The 23335-nt window shown below is 33.2% G+C and overlaps 1 protein-coding gene across 1 annotated transcript in view; it reads right to left on the reverse strand.

Moving 5' to 3' along the window:
- Window positions 1-23335, reverse strand: part of LOC150096411 (actin-binding protein WASF3-like) — a 196536-nt gene that overhangs the window by 134642 nt on the left and 38559 nt on the right. The window contains exon 4 of the mRNA XM_090409338.1: window positions 9314-9428. Within this exon, the coding sequence (XP_090265464.1) occupies window positions 9314-9428 (115 nt within the window). The remainder of the gene's footprint in view (window positions 1-9313; window positions 9429-23335) is intronic.

Raw genomic sequence — 23335 nt, forward strand, 5'->3', positions numbered from 1 at the left:
TCAGGATTTCAGAACACAAAGCAGTACAGCCGCTCTGGGCTGGCAGACCATGCCTTAGATACCCACCATAAAATTCGTTGGAAGAAAACAAAAATAATTCATCACAGCAAGTTTAAATACGAAAGATTATTCAAAGAATCTTCAGCAGCTCTAAAAAGCGTTCCTAACCTCAACAAATTTGGGTGCATGAAACTACCCCAAATTTGGGAGACTTACATTATGAGAACTTCAGCCCAACTGCCAAGACTACCAAATCAGCCCACCAGAGGGCACCATTAGGACTTTAGGAACAATATTAGTTTCTTGCTTTCTTCTTCATTTGCTTTGTGTTGGTGCCTGCGTGTACATACCATATCTTTATGTTCCTGAAGATGGCAATGTGACGTTGCCGAAATATAGAAGTTATTCATTAAAGTGACCTTTAATTAATATACTTTATATGCGTTGTTAATTCCATAAACTAATTACCAGTTATGTCTGACCAACATATAAGCCTTGCTACTAGTACCATTATTCATTTTGTACTTCCTCCAAAGTACTTTCTTTTTCCAGATTTCATGCTTAAGCTCCACATTCATCTATATTACACCTACCTTATTCAGCCTTTGGAATAATACATTGATGCTGTTATTTATTTCTTTGCTGCTCAACTCCTTGTTCCATGTTATAGCTCCAAGCTGTCTCCAAAGCTTGTCATAATCGCCAGCCTTATAATTCCACATATATCATTTCCTCACAAAAGTCTGCACATGACTAGCCACAACACAGGTGATCATTTCATAATCACTTTCATCAATGGGAGGAAAGTGTGAAACCCCTCTCACAATTACATCCTCTGATGAAATAATCAGATCATTTCAGAACATATCAACTCTTGAGGCAGGAAAAAACCCATCAAAAACTTGAAATGTGGAAAGGCAGCTGAAATAGATGACAATCGACCAGAAATGCTTATGTATGGAGGTCTAAAAGTTTTGCAGTGGATCGTCATCATCATCATGCATATCAAGGATTTAGGCCTAGTATGGCCTGTTCCAGCCTTAGAAGTTATCGTTGAATTGTTTAAGAGGATGTCCTGGTTTTCTTTTTCCTAATGGCTTGTACTTTAAGGCTTGTTTTGGTTAATCTTTCTGTTTTCATTCTTTGAACGTGTTCCATCCATTTATGTTTATATTTTTTAATTTTTTCTATTACTGGTTCTTGGTTTAATTCTTTCATAATTGCTTCGTTTCTTTTGTGATCAAACAGGGTATACTTTGCAGTTTTTCTCATAAACTTCATTTCTGCTGTTGTTAATCTTTGTTTGTCTTTTTGTTTTATTGTCCAGATTTCGCTTCCATACATTAAGACAGTTTTGCAGTGGATACACTGCATAATACAGAGGGTCTAGTCAGAAAGTTGAATTCCAGATGATTGGAGTCGAGCTCTCATAGTTAACATGAAAAAGGGAATAAAGCTGAATGTGAGAATTACAGAGGGTTTCTCTACTGAGTATTCAAGATAAAATTTATGCAAGCATACTTTAAAAGAGACTGAGAAAAATTGTGGAAGAGAAACTTAGAAAAGAACAAGCAGGTTTCAGAATCAGATTTTCACTTTATGATAAATAGTTGAGAAATCATGGGAGTATGACAAGGATCTGCTTATGTTTTGTAGATCTGGAAAAGGCATATTACATGGTGGTCAGTTATAAAGCTTTTCAAAACACTACAATTTGGGATAAATGGAACATTATACAGAGCAATACACAGTCTATATTTAAATATGATATATTATATTGGATTTTTTATTGGACCATGATTTTGATAAACATACATATATATATATATATATATACATAATCGTCAACAAGTTTTACCAGCTAGGATCTTAGCATTTAATGTTAATATAACCTTTCTCGTCTTGAAGAAGTCAGACAGACAGACCCTAGCTGGCGAAACTTGTTGACGATTATGTATATATGTTTATCAAAATCATGGTCCAATAAAAAATCCAATATAATGTATCATATTTAGTAAAAAAAGAACCATATGTTAACTATCAAAAAGTCTATATTTAAGTTGTAAGTCAGCAGTTAGAATTGAGGGAAATACAGGAAGATGGTTTGATGTAAAGTCAGGTGTAAGATAAGGATGCACATTATCTCCACTCTTATTCATAATCTATATGGATCGCATTATGAAAGAAAGGAATAAGGACTGATATTAGATCATTTACAGATGATTAAAGCATCATCATTTACAGATGATGATGTGCTACTAAACACAGCTAGAGCAAGTCTCCAGGATTCTCTAACTAAATTAAATAACAGCTGAAACAAATTTAGCATGAAAATAACAATAAAAAGACTAAAACTATGAAAATACACCGGAACACAGAAAACTTCAGCTGCATTCTGAATGGATAGCCTATAGAACAAGTAAAATATTTCAGCTATCTAGCCACAGTTTTTAATAAAGATAGCAAGTTAAATTTGGAAATAGACAACAGAATAAGTCAAGCTAGTATGGTGGTGAGCCAGTTGAATAAATTTATATGGAATAAGAAAATAATTATCCAAAACACTAAACTTGCAGTATACGTGACAGTGTTCAAATCAGTTTTAAGTTATGAATCTGAGAAATGGGTTAGAAATAAAGCACTTGATCAATGACTAGAAACCACAGATATGAGAATTCTGAGAAAAATTAGGGGACTGAACTGATAGCATCAATGGCAGAATCATTAAAAATGAAGATATTAGAAAGGAACTTGATATTATTAGCATTCAAGAAGAACTAATCTAATGTAGCATAGTCACACTTAATCATAATGTGATAAGAAAGGTTGGCAAAACAGGTGTCAAGATAGTAGGAAAAAGACTCCGAGAAAGAACAAAGTCTAGGCACATTGATTCAATCAGAAGTGCTTTAAAAGAACAAAATGTTAGATACAACAATATTGGAGTACTGACAAGTAATAGACTAATTTGGAGGAAAATATATATGAAAATATATGGAAAATATGATGATATATAAAATTAGTGCCGATCTGCATGACCAAATGAAGGAGAAAATAGAAGATTCACTATTTCTGAATTGAGCACATATTTCCCGTTCTTTACTGCATGAAAGAATCATGGAAGATTTACAGTATCCCATATTGTGCAAGATAGGTATCAAAAATGCTCACTGATGATCGCAAAAATAAAATGCATGGTGGTAGCAATGAATTTTTTCAACTACATTGTGACAAAGATGAAACATGGATTTATCATGTGACATGAGAGTAAGCAGCAATCATTGTAATGGTGACACAAAACACACATGTTGAAATGATTATTTTATTTATTATTAAAAAAATAATAATTGACATTTTGACCCCTGTATTGAGGTCATCATCAGAAAAATACATGTGTATATGAAAGCAAGCTACATGCTCTTGACTCTACAAAGGTAAATAGAATCTATGCTGTTAATTGATCTTTTACTCAGCCTCACCTCTAGTGGTAAAAAAAAAAAATAAAAATAAAAAATAAGCCCTGCTAAAGTCCTCCTGTACTAAGCTTTTCTTCAGGTCTTGTAAAGTTCAGTTGCTATACTAAAATTTTCTTCTGGACTTGTACATTCAAGATTTCCTATTGAATGCTTAAAAAAAAAAAAAAAACTTCACCAAGTCTTCTTGTATTGAGATTTTTCTTTAGCTTGTTCTGGTTGCTATAATTGTTGCAAATGGGTCATCTACATTCTTGGAATGGTTAGACTGTCATTTTTGTTCAGATTAGGATTGTGTTTGAGCATTCACTTCACTTTTTTATAGGTATTTTCATGGGTGCTACTCCACTGAATTTGCCAATATCATTCCTCCACTTTCTCTAAAAATGTTAAAACAGGAGCAGCTGCATGGTCAATATCCATACACAGTTCAGCTTCAAACTTATTGTTCTCTTTAATTTACATGAAAAACACAAGGAAATAAGTAATATTTCATTGCACGAGTATTATCTATTAAAGAACAATTTAACCTTATTGTACAAATTACTCATCTTCCTCCTCTTTCATTTACCTTTCTTTTGAACAATCTTCCCCCCATACTGTTTTCCCTAGTGGCTACAACATATAACTCTTTAAGATACGCATTAATAGATGCTTTCTTTCTCCTTAACTTTTTCCGATATACTATTCTGCTGTAAGTTGCGAGTTCTTATGTGGGGTTAATATAAAAAATAAATAAATAAAAGACGAAATATCAAATATAACAAAGAGTAAAACACATAAGAACACATTAAAAGCATATATAATACTGCAAATAGGCCAAGGATTGGATATTGTGGAAACCGATTTCTTAGGGTGTTATTTTTTTCCAAACACTTCAGTTCCAGTAAGGAGTCAATTATATACCCAGTGGAAATTACCTACCTCTTAAAGACAGGTTTGAAGCATCTACACCATAATGATCCTACAGCTGGGTAGATGCAAAGCAGCAAACTACCCAATCAACAGTTTGCATTTACATTTACACATTAAAAGCAAATTGATTAAGCAAGTTAATTAGTTAATACAAATTAATACATTCAATTGTTACTATAGCCAACTCTTATAGATTACAAGAACAGTTTCTTATAGTGGATAGTTTGCTATAGTAAATTTTATTTAGAACAGCACTGTGGGCAATGGTTTTAGCTGGGACACTTTTTTTGGTAGTTTGAAAAGCAAGATTTACTATGTTGATAGTCAACTGTAGTAGATCAGGAATTCTCAGACAATTAGTGGATGGAACAGCAAGCACAAAAACTTGAGTGATGAATAAATTAATGCCTTGATCCTTATGCTACTACAACTTAATGTCAATGAAGCTCCTTCAAGGAATGAATTCTGTGCAGTTCTTAAATTTTCTAGAGAGAGGGGAGCAGTGAAAATACAAAATGCCACATGCAAGTTTTAGTTCTGTCAAGCAGTAGTTACTCTAGTTCTACAAAAAGAACTTAGAGTCTGTGTTTAAAACATTAAATTTTAGTAGCATACAAAAGAATGTTGAATCCCTTCATAGTTGAGAGAACTGCAAAACTAGTCCAGAAGGGGACTAACCAACTTCTTCACCAACTGGAGGTCTACCATTAAATAATGATATGGACTTTGCCATTCTCCTAATTATCATTACCCACCTATGGACATAAGTCATGGAAAGTTTGGAGAAGCTCATATATTTGCATTTGACATTTCTAAGATCAGATGTGGTACACAAACCATCTTATAGTCTACCCTTTGAAACCAATTGCAAAAAGAGAAGCAATCCTATCAGGTCATCCCAAAAGTAATGTCATCTTTTTTTATACTATACTTGTTCAAATGTGTCTCAGCTTGTCCAAACATGAATTTTTAAAGCTATATAAGCACCACTAAGCTGATGCAGCTTCATTCTAAGGAATTCCACCTTGCAACAATATCATACATAAGTTATTGTTTAAATAACAATTTATTACTATGGAGGTCACTGAAGAGCACATTAGGTACATCATGTTTTATGAGTTCAAAAAAGGCAACAGTGCTGCTAACACTGTAAAAAATGTGCAAGAAGTGTATAACAATAATGTTTCAAAAACTTTCAGCAATGGTTCCAAAAATTGCAACAAGGGGACTTTAGCTTGAAAGGCTCCCCTCGCTCTGGGCACCCTGTCTCTCTCAATAATAATATGCTGGAAGCTGCTAATGCAAGAAATGCAAATGCAACTGTTGAAGATTTAGCAAAAGATCTTAATTCATTGTCATTGGCCATCCATTGCCATTTGCAAGAACTTGAAATAGTGTCTAAGCTCAGCAAGTGGGTTCCTCATGAACTGATGAACAATCGAAGAGATCACATCAACATCTGCACTGCTCTTCATTCTCAAGAGGTTCAATTTCCATTTTTTTGAGTCGTGTAGTCACCAGTGATGAAAAGTGGATACTTTACAAGATCGTTAAGTGCTGAAGGTAGTGGGTTCATTCAGAGGATATAGGCTAAATCTCAGCCAAAATAAGACCTTCATCCTCAGAATGTTTTCTTAAGCATTTGGTGGGATATAGCTGGAATTATACACTTTGAACTCTTGTCACAAAAGAAAACAATCACAGCTGAAGTATACTGTGAACAACTAGATTGATCGAATGAAAAACTGAGAGAAAAGAAGTTCTCTGGGAATTCAAAAGGGTGTTGTTTTTTTATCATGATAACACATGCCCTCAAAGTACAAGAATCATCTGTACCAAGATTGAGGAACTCAGCTGGAAAAAGCTTCCACATCCTCCGTATTCTCCTGATCTTGCATCTCCAGATTACCACTTATTTCGAAGTTTGCAGCATTTCATTAATGAAAAACAATACGATACATTAGAAACACTGAAATTGAGCCTATGAGAATTCTTTGTCTCCAAACCTCCTGAATTCTATAGAAATGGCATTATGAAGCTTTCACAACATTGGAAGAGCATTATTGAATCACATGGAGAATATATACTTTATTAAATTAGCAAGTGATTTATCTTTTATATCCTTTCAAAACTTAATGCTAAAAGCGACATTACTTTTGGGATGACCTGATACAATGTCATTAACTGTGTGTTAATATGTATATAAATGAAATCACTTTTATGGCAGATAAACAATACTTTAATTAAAACCAAATCTATAAGTCAGTAATTTAGCTATGGAATGAATGAAAAACTTGTATTTTGTCTTATGTACATACACTTTTTAAACTCTTGACATACAACTTCATTTAACTGAGGCAGCCACTTAATTGAGCCAAATTAACCAGAATCCACTGTGCATGTGTACTCCAGATGATTACCTCAATATGAAGGGTGAAACATCAGGTGATTATTTTGGTTTATAATAAACTGAAGTTATTACTCTAACACAGTAGTTGTCTCCATAATTAATCATAATGAATGATGATCACCGTATAACTATGAAAGAAAGGATTATTTTTAGGAACTTCAATGTCTGCAATTCAAATTGGCATCTCTTCTCCAGTATCATCAATCAAGCAGGCAGGTATGCCATTAGAACAACCTAGCACAGATCGTCTATTTCTATAACAAGCTCCCCTTCCAAATATACTGTGGATGTTAGTTCCCCTCTTGGAACTCAGACCACAACCTTATACAGGTCTCCTCTGGCATGAAACACTCTCTTCATCCAACAGTTCTCAGTCTCATGTCCTTTGGCACTAAAGGGTGCCAAATCTGATGACTTCCGTGACTTAAACTCCTCCTTTCCATGGTCCAACAACTGCGCCAAATCTCCTGATCCAAACATCTGCTCAGACTAAATAACAGAAATAATCTGCACAGGAATGAAGGCTTCATCCCTCATTCCACCAAAAATTTTAAGCCTTGGTTCTCAAAAAAAGTGTGCCAATGCAGTATAGGATAAAAACTAAGTATACCAAAAGTGGCTCAAGACCAAAACTCCAGTTTCTCATGCACATATAATGCAGCTCGCAACAGCTGTAAAAGAACCATCAACAAGTCCAAATCAGATTTTGAAAAGGCCAAAGGATGAAAACTGGCCTCCTGTCCAAATGATAGTTGATCTTCCTGGGCCAAGGTAACCCACATTTCCATTACTCTGATATCCAGATGATAGCATAACCTCATCCAAAGACAAGCCAAACCTCTCTTCTCTTCCAATTCTTGCATTGTGCCAGGACAGAGTTTCCCTACTTTACCAAGAAATGCTTGCTCCATGTCACCCATACATTTCTCTAGTAAGATTTTCAAAGAATCTTAATAACCTGAATAGAAACAAGGCATCTGAAACTGATGGTATCCTTCCTATTGTGTTAAAAACTCATGTCCCAGAACTAATATCTACTCTGTATATTACCTGTTCAATCTATTCCATTCAACTGGCATTTACCCCACAGCCCACACCCAGTCAATTCCAAAGAAAGATGATAAAGTCAGCCAACAAACTACTGCTCAAATGCTCTCACTTCTCTTCTCTCTAAAACTATGGAGAAGTTCATCAATAACTAGCTTCCACACCACCTGGAGATGAGATGACCAACTAATCAGTGATCACAAATATGGATTTCTCCACTCTCAACCCACAGCCAATCTTCTAGCCTTCACTACCCCCCTCTGGACCACAGAAAAATTCAGAGAAACTCACATAGTCACTCTACATCTCAGATAACAGATTAATATGAAGAAACATTGTCAATAGGAAATTTGTAATGATATAACCCATTCATATATACAGGGCCGGCACTAGGCTGGATGTCGCCCGCCTGCGAAGCTGAAATGGGCACTCCCAAACAAATGGCAATTTATTTATTTATTTTTATTTTTGTCATAATCATGTGGAATGAATTTACAAGAATTTTTTGTAAATTTGTAACTGTAACTTTTCTAACTGTAAATTTGTAGCAATTATATTGACTTACCTAATTATTATTACTTAATTAGTTTACAAAAATTTAAAGAAAGAATGAAACTTCATACTAGCACTTCGAAATGCGCCTACCTTATAGTGCCGCCTGACTGCAATACAGGCCCGCTTCCGCCGGCCCTGCATATATAGTACTATCATAATATGAGGAATATGATGGTAATGATAGATCTGAGAGCTGAGATAGAAATAAAACACTTGATCAAGTACTGGAGACCACAGATATGAGAGTTCTGAGAAAAATTAGGGAAATAAACAGATGGCATCAATGGTAGTATCATATTACAAATAAGGATATCCTCATTTCCTAATATCAGAAATATGTTACCAGAATTAATTCCCGGCATATGGTCACTTAAATAGAATGGAACAATAAAAGTTAGCACAAAACAAGTATTTTTTGCCAGGATAGCAGGAAAAAGACTCAGAGAATGACCGACATTTAGGTAAATAGATACAGTAATAAGTGCTTGAGAAGATGGATATATAAGATATGATAATATTGGAAAATTGTGACAGATAACAAATCAATGTGGAGGAAAATCGTTGATAGGAAATCAGTAATGATGTAACCTTTTCATGTAGCACTATCACGATATCCTGTATGCCCCCACCCACACACACACAAGGATACATGTTGGGATTCCAGTGATGAACATTCTGCTTCTTTTAAGTATTTATGTTTTCTTGATATACGTTCTTTCTTTTTTTCTTTGTAGTCACAAGGTGTCTTTTTTTTATAAGTTTACATTATCATTCAATTTTTTGAACTAATTTGGTGACATTATAGCATTTTGTTTAGCCACTCAAGTAACTTTATGAATATTTATTGTAGTGAGATTTAACTGAAATAACAAATAATAATATAGCAATCAAATTATAAGCTGAGTAAAGTCACCTTTTTCCCTTTATCTTGCAACATCTTTTCAGTGTCTTTAAGCATTTCTTGTCTCCAAAGTTCAAAGAAATAATTAGGATCGGTATAGAATTTTAAACCATCTCTGCTGTCTTCCCTAGAAATAGGAAGTTTGCAAATTTAAATATAAAATTTCACTGATAATAAAATATTAAATATGGAATTTAGGTTTCCATGTTAAATAAAATATGGAAACCTAAATGGCATTGTGAAAGCAGTAACATTAAAAATAAAGGACTGTCCCATTCTTCATCAAGAGAACTGCATTTGATGCAGCTATATAACAAAACTATTTTAATAATCATCTTAAATAAGTTGAAGTCTCAACTTCCAAGAGAAACAATTTATCAAAAATGGAATTATGAATTACACAATAAGAGTGAGAAAGTGTTCATATTTTCTTATTTTTTTCTTGCTACATCTTCCCTGTCTTTCAAAATCTTATAATGGTTTACACATATGCAGAAAATAAGACAACTACACTAAAGACAAAGAACTTGTGTGGTTGTTGTTTATCCTATAAGTCCATTATATATAATGGACATTCTCTAGAGGTTTGGATACCTCCTGAGAATGTCCATTGAAAGATTATCAAATATAGTATTGAATGAAATCACTGGAGGAAGATGATCAAGAAGTAGACCAAAAAGAACTTGGTTAGTCTTTGAAGAAAAGGTGACAATTATCAAGCTTCAAAAAAGTGACAGAAATGGCCAGAGATAGAGCCAGATGGTAAAGATTTGTTCATAGGGAACTCAACCCATCATCTGTTGGATGAGAAAGAAAAAAAGTCCATTATGAGCAACATATAATCAAAAAGTGTTTTTTTTATTATTATTATTATGTATTCCTATAGTTTTCTATACACTATGGTGTGCTTCCTCAGCTACAAGAAGCTTTTGGACAAATTGTGAGTACATATAAAAGCAAAATAGATGTTGAACTGGATGTTATAAATGTTGAAACATAATTTCAACACATTTATAAACCAAAGTAATACAATCATTATTAAAAAAAATCAGTGTTAAATCTCATGATTTTTTTTTATTTCTCGCAATTTCTTTAGTTTTGTTTCTGGCAATTTACTCTCTTCTGTTTCCTCCTGTGATTTTCTTCATTATGTTTTCCATGATTTTTTCGTGTCATTTCCTGTGATTTCTTCTGTTCTGTCTTCTGAAATTTCTATTGCTTTATTTCATCCAATTTCTTTTGTTTCATGAGTATGGGGGTTAGTATTTTTACCCTAAATTTCACTATACGAACCTTACAGTATAACAAATTACATCTCTGGTCACTAGGAGTTCACTACAGCGATGTCTACTGTATTTTAAAGCACTAAACAAATCACTGCCATACCACATAGGGAAAAAACTTACAAGTGAGGTACAATGTTTAGAAAGAAATGGTGAAGAATCCATAATTTCAAGGGCATGTTATGACTGATCTAACTTGGTGGTTGATAATATACCTTTGAACAAGTGAATAACTTTAAATATCTAGGAAGTTATAACGATATAACGATATGCATTAACATCATCTATATTTAAGTTGTAAGTCAGCAGTTAGAACTGAAGGAAGTACATGAAGGTTGTTTGATGTAATCAGGTATGCATTTATTTAAGTTGTAAGTCAGCAGTTAGAACTGAAGGATATGCATGAAGGTTGTTTGATGTAAAATCAGGTATGCACTCTACACTCTTGTTCGTCATCTATATATAATTCACATTATGAAAGAGAGTGGAATGAAATCTGATATCAGAATCAGAGAAATCAAAATAGCTCTTTGTTTATGCATATGATGTTGTACTCCTTAACAAATTCAGCACAGGTCTTTAGGATTCTTTACTAAATTGAATAAAAGCTGTTACAACTTGAGAATGAAAATTAGCAATAAAAAGACCAAACCTATGAAAATATGCAGGAGCATGGAAAACTTGAACTGCATTCTCAATGAGAATCCTATAAAACAAGTAAAATATTTCAGCTATTTAGTCACACTTTTTAGTGAAGATGGAAAATTAACTATGGGAACAGACATCAGAACAAGTAAATATGGCATGGCAGGAAACCAGGTGAATAAATTTCTGCAGAATAAGATAAAAATTAGTCAAACACTAAAGACGCAACATACAAGTCTGCTAATTGGAGACCACATATATAAAAGTTCTGAGAAAAATTAGGGAAATGAATAGATAGCATCAGTGGCATTAGCGTATTAAAATGAAGATATTAGGAAGGAAGCTGACATTATTAGAATTCAATAATGTGTGAGTAGAGCTAACTCAAGATAGTATTGGTCACTTAAACAGAATGAGAGAGAGAGAGAGAAAGGTTAGCAAAACAGGTATTTGATGTGAAGATGGATGGGGGGGGGGGGGGAACAGAGGAAGACCAAGGTCTAGGTGGACTGATAAAGTCAGAAACGACCTAGAAGAAAGAAATACAAGATATGATCATATGCACTCAATGTGCTAATCTGCCAATCATCTACATCTTCCTGTGGACCTCCTGGTTTATAGCAGCAACCAACAATATATTTTGTCATCTTTTCTCTCAACCACTTTTGATCCACTGCTGAATGAAGGCCTCCCCATGACTTCCAATTTTCCCAGCCTTCTGCTGACTTTATTTTGTCATATTGGCCTCTATCTCACACCACACAACCTCAAATGAACCATTTCCACCAGACCTAAAATTCTCTTCTAATTTTGCTGGTTGTAGTTCTTCAGCAATCATCAGCAATACCCTACCTCCTGCCTTATTCCTTATACCCTCCCTGAAAATATGATACTTTTACATTCTGTCCCTGTAGGTATATCATTTATGTCAAACAGGTCTCCCTGATGACTTTTAGTCCAAGTCGAGCTACCCAATGCCAAAAACTCCTCACCGTTATATCTGATACTACAGGCATTTGTGTACATGCATTTCGACTTCCCCTTGGACCCACAATTACCCTTGTGTAATGTCATTGCCAACCCATTCGAATCTGAAACCTGTGAAATCATTCAGCATTGCATCATTTCTGTACATACACACATTTATCCAGGGGGTCACACATGCTTGATTGCACCCCCCCTCCAAAAAAAATCCAGTTTCCCTGGTTTTACACTTCCAAACTCATTGAACAACATTTTCTCCAAACATCTAATTCCAAAACCATTTATATGTAGTCCATCAGGCATATAGGTCCTTTCGTCTATCAGATTCACTCCACATATTTATAAACTGCACACACCAATCCTCCTGCACAATCTTCTCATTGACTCATTAACAATCATGGCTCTTCTTCCCCATTCTGTTATATAATATTGAGACAGCAGACTCACAATCTTTACTCTTCATTTTTTGCTTCTTTCAACAACTTTTTCATATCTTCTCTATTGCACATTTCTGCCCTTTCAAATCATTTGTTTCTGCCAAAACAATCAACACTGTCACTTCTCCCTTCTGCAAACTAACAGCTCCACTATTCGTACCTGGGAAACATGCTTTCGTGACTTCCTCATTAAGTATATCTCGTACCATTGAACCTCCAACTAATACCTTCTTCTCATTTCTAGTTTCTTGCACTTTCATACTTTCCCAATTCACTTTTTTTTTCATTCTCATATCTGCTGTACCACACAAAATAGTTTCTCCAGCCGCTCAAGCTCATGTTTTGTCCTGTGAAGGATGCTGTGTAAGCATGTTATTTCACTCCTTACTATCACCTCATCATCCACATTACTTTCAGTTACTTTTTTCTTGCTCTCATTCATATTTCACGCATCATCATTCACTACTTTCACCTTCTCAAGAACATATTTGCTATCTTTCCTTACATCGTTAATATTCGTCATTTTCCTACTTTCCACATGACTAATGTTTCTTGCACTCGCACACAAAACATTTACAACTCTCTCTCTCTCTCTCTCTCTCCACACTTGCTTTTGTACCATAATCCAATCACTCTTGGCAATGAATACACAGAACATACACAATCCCTCTTGTTAAACTCTATGAAAGCTTTGGCTGCCATTTTCCTTGTATGCATCGGTGCAATGAAACAATGCTATCTAAACAATATCCTGTATTAAATTTCACAAACAAACACATGTACTCAACTTTACAGTCTAAAGTAAAATAAAATCAAAAATAATTATTAAAATTACTAATATTCACTTTAAAAAAATAATAATAAAAAAACATACGGTATCATCTTTCAGTTTTAAACATTATTATTTAAATGATTCAATTTTCAATATGCTGAAAAATCAAATCATTTAAATTTGATTTGTTGCTCCAACAATGCCACTTATACCAGAGAAATATAAGCTGTACAGTTTTTAATAAATTTAAGCTTTATCCTGAATTCAATCTGTTTTAAAGACCTACAGGAAGATGGTAGATGGAGAATTAAATCTTAGAAGCCATATTGGTAATATAGTTATTTCATCACATCAGATAATACAACGATGAAGAGAGCACTAACTCATTACCTTGTAAACTGGGAGAATAACTTCCTTATTTCTAAAGCTTTGATAAAACCACATCTTAAATAAGATCATATGGTTAAGAGGAGATAAATGAAAACATCCAATGACTGTAATCACAATGATATTGAGCTTATATAACTGTAGATTAAGAAGAGCATGTGGTCTTAGTAATATAACTATAAAAACAATAACAGACAATTCTAAAAAGTGTCACCTTAGTTTAGTAGCTAATGTAAAATAACTAAAACAATCAATAATTTCTTAACTTAAAAAAAATAAAAGAAAATAAAAATAATAAAAAATAAATAAGTTTAGGAAAAATTAGCAGATTTAAAATGTACTATCTCCCATAAAGGGGATAGACATAGACCATCAGATCTTTTTAAGTTACGACAATGGAATAAAGTTTCACATCACACATTTCTTTATAAAGACATTCTATAAGGAAGTGACTTTTATGAAGGACTCTTGTCTTGTTCCAATGAACTCTTATGTTTAGTGCAGATGGCATACTCAGCAAGTCCAGACTATTCAGGCTCATGATATTAGACTTGTGTTCTTCTAGACGAATAAAGACAGATTTTCCAGTTGGTACAAAATAAAGTAGGCAGCAAGAGCAAGGAGTCTGGTAGATGCCTGGAAAAACTTAGTGTTGAAAGCTTGTCCTTAGGCAAATCAAGAAAGGTGAGATTTTTCTGATGGAGGGTGAAAGGCAACAAAAATATTCAGTGGTTTTAAAACTTTTGTTATACATTCAAAAATGCCTTGCACAATAAGGGATAGAAATGTGGGTTATTTCTTCAGGATTGGAAGTTGTAACCATAACAGTTAAATGTTTTTGTTTTTTTTGTTTTTTTTTTGATGAAAGAATCCTGAAAACTTTGATTAAAAAAAAAAAGGTGGATTTAATATATATTGTAATTCTTTCTGTAAAAGTTCGTCAGAAGAACATAAAAAATGAGCACAATGTAATAAGGTCTTAATAGTCTCAGCCATTTGACTACAATGGTGGTGAGATTTAGCATGAATCTAATGACCTATATGAATCTTCTTCTGGGAAACAGAAAATTTTAAGCTTCCATCTAGTTGATGAAGAATTAGAAGATCTAAAAAGGCTATTTGGTCATCTGTTCCTTTTTCTAAGATGAGCTGGATTATGGGATGAAGTGCATTTACTTTTGAAAGAAATTGCTGTAACTCAGAGGAAGAGCCAGTTCAAATTGCAAAAATATCATCCACATATCTGCAACAATGTGTAGGTCTAGGTGAAATGTTATCAAAGATACAATGGTCAAAGTGTTCCATGAAGAAGTTGGAGATGGTAGGAGAAATAGGGCTGTCTATAGCAGTTCCTTCAATTTGTTTTTAAAGGTGAAATAACCAGAATGTATAACAAAATCAAACAGTTGAATAACTTCTGAAGGAAATTCTTCTCGAAATAATTCAACTGTGTCTGATAAAGAATACAATATCTAAGCTGATCATAACATCGGAAGAGCCTAGATGAAGATTACAAATTTTATTTTTAAAATGAAATGTGTTTTTTATATAAATAGATCTTCTAGTAGAGGTTGCAAATAAATTTCATAAGTATTTAGATTATGAGTGGGACATCCTATACCAGTGGTGTTCAACCTTTTTTACAACGTGAGCTACTTTTCTACAAAAGGTTATTCCGCGATCTACTCTCTTATATAGATCACGTTCCCCCAACCTGATATCTGATTACGCACAAATAAACAACTAAAAAAAAATACACAACTAAAAACTTTATTTGTGTATTTAAAAATTTATTTATCACTTTTGATTATTTTAATACAACAATCACAACAAAAAAAAAAAAAAAATATATATATATATATATTGGAATAAAATATTTATTTTTCTATTTTGGAAAACCAAAGTTAGAAAAAAACAACAGATTGATTACAAACTCACAAATCACAGGAAATGCTGGTTGATTAAAAAAAAAGAAAAAAGTTAATGTGAAATTTGGCATTGTTTGGACCTCGCAATATTTTCATAGTCAAGTTGATATGAAGAAGTGGCCAATCGCAGACAATCATCCAAATGATCATTTGTAATTTGGTTTCTTAATTGATTTTTTATGACGGTCGTATTTGAAAAAGCAGATTCTGACAAGTATGTCGATCTGAAACACGACAGAATTTTTCGTGCAATATCAGTTGATATTGGGAATTTTTCATATGCATGCTTCCAAATGACTTCATTGTTTATTGATTTTAAATGTAAACTATTCTGAATGATTATTATCTCAAGTTCTACTTCAGCTTGGTTTATATCAAACAGCCCACTAATTTTATTTGAAATTTCTGTGATGTTCAAGTTTTCTTGAAATGGATTATTGATAAAAGATACAATCATTTCAGTTTTATTAAAATCTTTAAATCTTGAATTTATTAAAATTTTTTGAACAAAATCAAGAAATGCTTCGCTATGATTTAAAAGAATTTATTCGTGAAATAGAATTAGTTGACGAAGAAATAAATTCGCGGTCATTTATATTTTTCTTTAATAAAAGTAAGTATTGTTGGAAAGTTTTTATTGAACTTAACATGTCAATTAAATTTTTATCTCTACCTTGTAACTCTAAATTTAAATTGCTTAATTTTGTACAGAAATCTACTAAAAATGATAAGTTAACAACTATCTTTTATCACACAATTGTGGATAAATATCTCCTTTTTCATCAAAAAAAATTTTTATATCGTTAATTAATACAAGAAATCTTTCTAATAATTGACTTCTGCTGAGCCAGCGAACATTATTGTACAACAGATGTTCCCTATCATCATCTGCCTGTAATTTAAATAACCACCATTGCAGGGCTTTTCCTCAAACAGAATTTACAATTTTAAATGTAATATCCAAAACATCTTTGTGTTTAATCTTTTACTACACGGTACTTGTTGGTGAATAATACAGTGGTACGTTAAAAAATCTGGATATTCGTCTTGGTTTTATATAATGAAATGAAGCCTGATTTATTACCTATCATTGCAGGAGCACCATCAGTAGTAATAGACACAATTAAAAAGCGGAAGTTTGTGTTGTTTCACAACCTAGTCCTTCCCAATAATGGTATAATTTTCAAAAGTTCTTCTTTACTTGAATAATCTTGAAATACCATGCGAATAAATACCATTAACTGAGCAATATCAGTAAAGTCGTTTGATTCATCAAATTGTAATGAAAATGCAACACACTGGTGAATCTCTGACATTAACCTGGCCTGGAAACTTTTCTCCGGCAATTTGAAACCTTGTCTGCAGCCTAGAAGTAGTCTCTCTCTCTAGCGACGTCTCAAGCCGAGAAGCTCCTTTCTGGAAGCGGGAAACTCCTCTCTCAAGCAACGTGGATCCGGGCAGCCTCTCTGACGGCGACTCTGGACCGGGCACAGCCTCCTCTTTGCCAACAATTCTGGAACCAGGACTCTTTCTGCTTGCTTCAGTCCCTTTTTATTAGGCCTCCTCTGAGACCTTGCATGAAGTTTGGTAACCCCCAAAGAATTGGTATGATTCTTTCATCTTAAGTTTCAAGTTCAGCACGCCTTTGGTTCTCCTCCGCTTTCTTTTGATTGTAAGTTGCAGGCCATCGGAAAGTTGTTTGAACTCTTTCTGACTGACTTCGGAGATATTTACACTTAGAGCCTGCAAGCCTTTCTCATACATACAAGTTTCAATAACAATCTTTCTAATGCCCCATGTACAGCTTTGACAAAAACATTGCCTTTGTTTTTAACACTCTAACATATTCTTATTAAAGCAGTATTGTTGGATTCTAATTATGTAGAAAATAGAATAAATATTATTTGATTCAGAATCCAACATGAATTTCCATTACAAAGGCTGCGTTGTAAATATTATTTATTGTAAATAACGTAAATGTAATTTGATATCATATAACTACCTTAATTATATCAATTATTTAATTATTTAATCAAAGAAATGTGTTAATGGTAAATAGATTCTGTATTAATTATTGTTAAGCTATTTTATTTATTGTTATGTCAATATTATAGAAACTTATATTTGCAATATTAACTACGCATTTATTGAAAAGCAAATATTCTAATTATTCATATTTGTGTATAAAGCTTAACGTTATGTAATCACTCATGTAGTAGTAGAGCGTTGTATTACATTAGCGAAATGTTTGCGTTTAGTTTGTTGTCATGGAGACGCATGAGTAAACAACACGGGTCGAAGAGAACGTGGCATTCGAACGGGGGGGAAAAAGAAGTGAAAGTATATAGAAAAAAGAGAATTGAGATTTTATTAGTAAGAGAGAGAGAGGAGAGAGTTTTGCGGAACCAGTAGGAAGGTAGCATACAAGCAAAGAAGTGGAAGTAAATTATAAATTCTTTAGGGCAGAAATTCATGAGAATAGTGTTCGGAAGTGAACCAAGACGTAGTGAATCATAAAGTTTAATATTATAAGTGAAATCAGCTGTTGTTGTGAGGAAGAGTTGATGCCGTAATCAGATAACAAAGAACTGGACATTCAATGGGAAATTCTGATTAATTCCAGTTAATCTAAGATTACGACTTAATTATATGTTGCCCTGGGAAAAAGGCTATATTGATTAGTTGGAGAAAAATAAACAAGAAAGGATATCAGTGCCTTATAGCTGTTGTTTAGAATAGTGAAGTGCGATAACAGTAGTACAGTTTAAACGGTGGAGAATTTTTATTGTGTGTGTTCCGCTAACGTAAATAAGTTAATTCATAAGTGTACTCACAGTGAGTTGATGTATTGAAGATTGTAACTGGTAAGATTAGTCATAGTTGTTTGTTTGTGCTAACATTAACTGTAATATAACTTCGAAGCTCAAAGTCCGGAATAAGTTTGCTTGGAACATTGTCTACCTAGATGAGTGCCTGCTGTGAATATAAACATTGAGCTGACAGATTTGTAGAGACTGAATAAATGTGAAGTTTGTTATATTAACTTGAGTTAAGAAGACATGTGTTTTTGAAGTTGTGAATTGTATATGAAAGTTTAGTACATCGAATTGGCATGAGAGACTTGGCGAGTTGTGTTAAGTAGATTGTGTTGTTTCAATTTAAAGTTGAATTCATGTATTTGTCATATATCATATATTAAATGTTTTATTTTGTTAATCTAAATATTGTGTTTGCCTGAATTTCTTCTTACTGCACCGTTCACAAAAATTCGGATCTAGCGGGAATCCCAGAAGGAAAGAAAATAAATACCATCGGCCTGAATGAGTGAAAAGACTGCTAACTAATTTTGAATTAATCTTACTAATTCATATAGACTTATCTAAGGATAGAGTGGCGCAGTATAATAGAAATTTCTCTACCCTTAGATCAGTGATTAATTTGCAATTAGTTTTCCTTTATTTTATGAAAGTGACTTTTAGCAAGATGGCGGATTTAGAACATAACATGAAAATAGAACGTCACAACAAATGGCGCAGTCGGTAGGATGTGATTTAATTGATAGAAAGTAATTTAACAGCTGTAGATTAACAGATTTAATTTAACTTGGTAGTAATAATTGTGGAATTGCTCCCTGAAAATTTAGAAAGTAAATTGAATAGATCACAATGAACTGGTTGTAATCAGAAATCAGGCAAAGATAAAGTTTTTTTTTGAAATTGAAGGATTATATTATTTGAATTAATACTGCAATTTTCACTATGGCTGTTACTTCCAATTCAGAGATGGAAAACAGTGAATTTTTTAGAAGTATGAATCCCCAACAAGTAATTCCCCAATTTTCAGGAGAAGACTCTGATGATGTATTATCTTTTTTTACTTATGTTGAGAAACTCAGAGAAACAGCAGGTTGGACAGACTTTCAATTGTTGGTGCTACTTAGAAACAAACTAACTGGTAAAGCTAAGACATATTTTTTTTCATCTCCTATACTTAAGGAAACATTTGAATACAAGACGTTTAAGGAAGTCTTGCTATCTCAGTTTTGTAAACGGAGGAGTGTTGGACCAAATTTGTGGAAGCTACAGAGGATTATACAAAAGGACAAAGAATGTGTTGGTGACTTCTACAATCGGTTACTAACTCTCTCTGAAAGTTTAAATGTATCCAATGAAGACAAACCTCATTTGGATTGGGCAGTTTATCAACAATTTAGACAAGGTGTCAGACAAGAACTGAGGGAGACAGCCTATAAGAAGAAGATAACCTCACTAGAGGAATGTCTTATAGCTGTCAAGGAAAAGGAACAGATGATTGGAGGCCTTTCATCTAATATTGGCCTTGTAAACATAGTAGAAACAACTGATTGTTCCATAGGAGTAAATAAATCCTCAAAAGAGAGCAGAAAGAAAGAAGATGAAAGGAAAATCATTAGAGAGAATCCTATTGATCAAAACTGTATGTCCGACACAAAAGAACAAACCAACAAGAAATTATTCAAGGAAGTAAAAGACATTGTTCACCAGGAAGTAGAAAAATTGCAACAGCCAATGAAGAATAAATTAGATGAAGTAATGAAAAAATTGACAGAAATGACTGTAGGATTTCAAGAAAATTTCAATCCCACAGCAGAACATATTAGTAAAGTTGTCAAACTGGAGGTTGAGAAGCAAAATAAACCAATATTGGCTAAATTGGATAGAGTAGTGGAAACCCTGGAGAATGTTCGACAGCAAATTCCCATTGATCCTCAAGCTCAGACAAGGAGAAAATTTCTCAAAGATGATGGAGATCCTCCCAAATGTTTTAATTGCAACAAGATTGGTCACATCGCTAGGAATTGCTACTTTAATAAAAGAAACTACTCTAACAGCAGAAGAAACTCTAATTTTGGACATATCTCTAACAGAACATATAATAAAGCTCAAAATTTCCCTAGATCAAGAGAGTTAATGATGAAGATTACAGGAAGTGTCAAAGGTCATAATTGTAACATTCTATTTGACACAGGTTGTAATGCCTCAATCATCAGTAAGCATTATTTCCTAAAATTGAGAGATAAATTATGGAAGAATGCTACCAATTTAAGGAGACCTGTGAGAATTTCCACTCTTTCTAATTCGAGATCTACAGCATATGAAAAAGTTCGTGCACAAATTTACATACCTGGCATCAACCTCTATGTATATCAAGATTTACTGATAGTCCCTTTCTTTCCTAGCTTAAATGCTCACATAATATTAGGAACAAATTTTATGGAGAAGCATCACTTCTCTTGTGACTTTTCCAGAGGTCAAATATCCATAATGAATAGAAGAATATGTGTTAAAAGAAACAATAACTCTGAATGCACAGGAACAAGGCGACTAACAAGAAGATTTTGTGTACCTAAACAAGAAGAACAACTTAATAAAATGCAATCATCTGTAGATAAGCAAATTGTGAAAAATACTGTTTTAAGCTCTACTATACTTGATCAGCCTGTTATTCAACTTGACACTGACTTGACATCAAAACTTCAAATATCTGATTCTGAGCAAGAAACATGTACTAAGAATCAATTACCAGCTAAGATTAATTTTACTGAAGTATCAGTTTTGCATATCAGAACTAAAAATATGAGAAGAGGAAACAATTACAAGGATTTAAATAATTGCAGAAGGAAAACCAGAAGAATGGATTACCAATATAGAAGATATACTGCACTGGAACGTGATAACAGTAGGAATCTAAGAAAAGACGGGGAAGATAATACATGCGTTGTAGAAAACACAGGAGGGAGTTTCATCCAAGCGAAGTATAACCTAAGACCCCCCAAAAAAAAAAAAAAAGTAGTAGAAGTCTGATTCCTCCACCAATGAGTTTAGTGTAAAAAAAAAAAAAAATTTTCTTTAAAAAAAATTTTTTTAAAGGAAGAGTAAGCCTTTGTTGGATTCTAATTATGTAGAAAATAGAATAAATATTATTTGATTCAGAATCCAACATGAATTTCCATTACAAAGGCTGCGTTGTAAATATTATTTATTGTAAATAACGTAAATGTAATTTGATATCATATAACTACCTTAATTATATCAATTATTTAATTATTTAATCAAAGAAATGTGTTAATGGTAAATAGATTCTGTATTAATTATTGTTAAGCTATTTTATTTATTGTTATGTCAATATTATAGAAACTTATATTTGCAATATTAACTACGCATTTATTGAAAAGCAAATATTCTAATTATTCATATTTGTGTATAAAGCTTAACGTTATGTAATCACTCATGTAGTAGTAGAGCGTTGTATTACATTAGCGAAATGTTTGCGTTTAGTTTGTTGTCATGGAGACGCATGAGTAAACAACACGGGTCGAAGAGAACGTGGCATTCGAACGGGGGGGAAAAAGAAGTGAAAGTATATAGAAAAAAGAGAATTGAGATTTTATTAGTAAGAGAGAGAGAGGAGAGAGTTTTGCGGAACCAGTAGGAAGGTAGCATACAAGCAAAGAAGTGGAAGTAAATTATAAATTCTTTAGGGCAGAAATTCATGAGAATAGTGTTCGGAAGTGAACCAAGACGTAGTGAATCATAAAGTTTAATATTATAAGTGAAATCAGCTGTTGTTGTGAGGAAGAGTTGATGCCGTAATCAGATAACAAAGAACTGGACATTCAATGGGAAATTCTGATTAATTCCAGTTAATCTAAGATTACGACTTAATTATATGTTGCCCTGAGAAAAAGGCTATATTGATTAGTTGGAGAAAAATAAACAAGAAAGGATATCAGTGCCTTATAGCTGTTGTTTAGAATAGTGAAGTGCGATAACAGTAGTACAGTTTAAACGGTGGAGAATTTTTATTGTGTGTGTTCCGCTAACGTAAATAAGTTAATTCATAAGTGTACTCACAGTGAGTTGATGTATTGAAGATTGTAACTGGTAAGATTAGTCATAGTTGTTTGTTTGTGCTAACATTAACTGTAATATAACTTCGAAGCTCAAAGTCCGGAATAAGTTTGCTTGGAACATTGTCTACCTAGATGAGTGCCTGCTGTGAATATAAACATTGAGCTGACAGATTTGTAGAGACTGAATAAATGTGAAGTTTGTTATATTAACTTGAGTTAAGAAGACATGTGTTTTTGAAGTTGTGAATTGTATATGAAAGTTTAGTACATCGAATTGGCATGAGAGACTTGGCGAGTTGTGTTAAGTAGATTGTGTTGTTTCAATTTAAAGTTGAATTCATGTATTTGTCATATATCATATATTAAATGTTTTATTTTGTTAATCTAAATATTGTGTTTGCCTGAATTTCTTCTTACTGCACCGTTCACAAAAATTCGGATCTAGCGGGAATCCCAGAAGGAAAGAAAATAAATACCATCGGCCTGAATGAGTGAAAAGACTGCTAACTAATTTTGAATTAATCTTACTAATTCATATAGACTTATCTAAGGATAGAGTGGCGCAGTATAATAGAAATTTCTCTACCCTTAGATCAGTGATTAATTTGCAATTAGTTTTCCTTTATTTTATGAAAGTGACTTTTAGCAAGATGGCGGATTTAGAACATAACATGAAAATAGAACGTCACAACAGTATATACCCTCA

The sequence above is a fragment of the Typopeltis vanoorti genome, chromosome 19, assembly GCF_054136105.1.
Source record: "Typopeltis vanoorti isolate ZY-2024b chromosome 19, IOZ_Tvanoo_1.0, whole genome shotgun sequence".
Classification (NCBI taxonomy): Eukaryota; Metazoa; Arthropoda; class Arachnida; order Uropygi; family Thelyphonidae; genus Typopeltis; species Typopeltis vanoorti.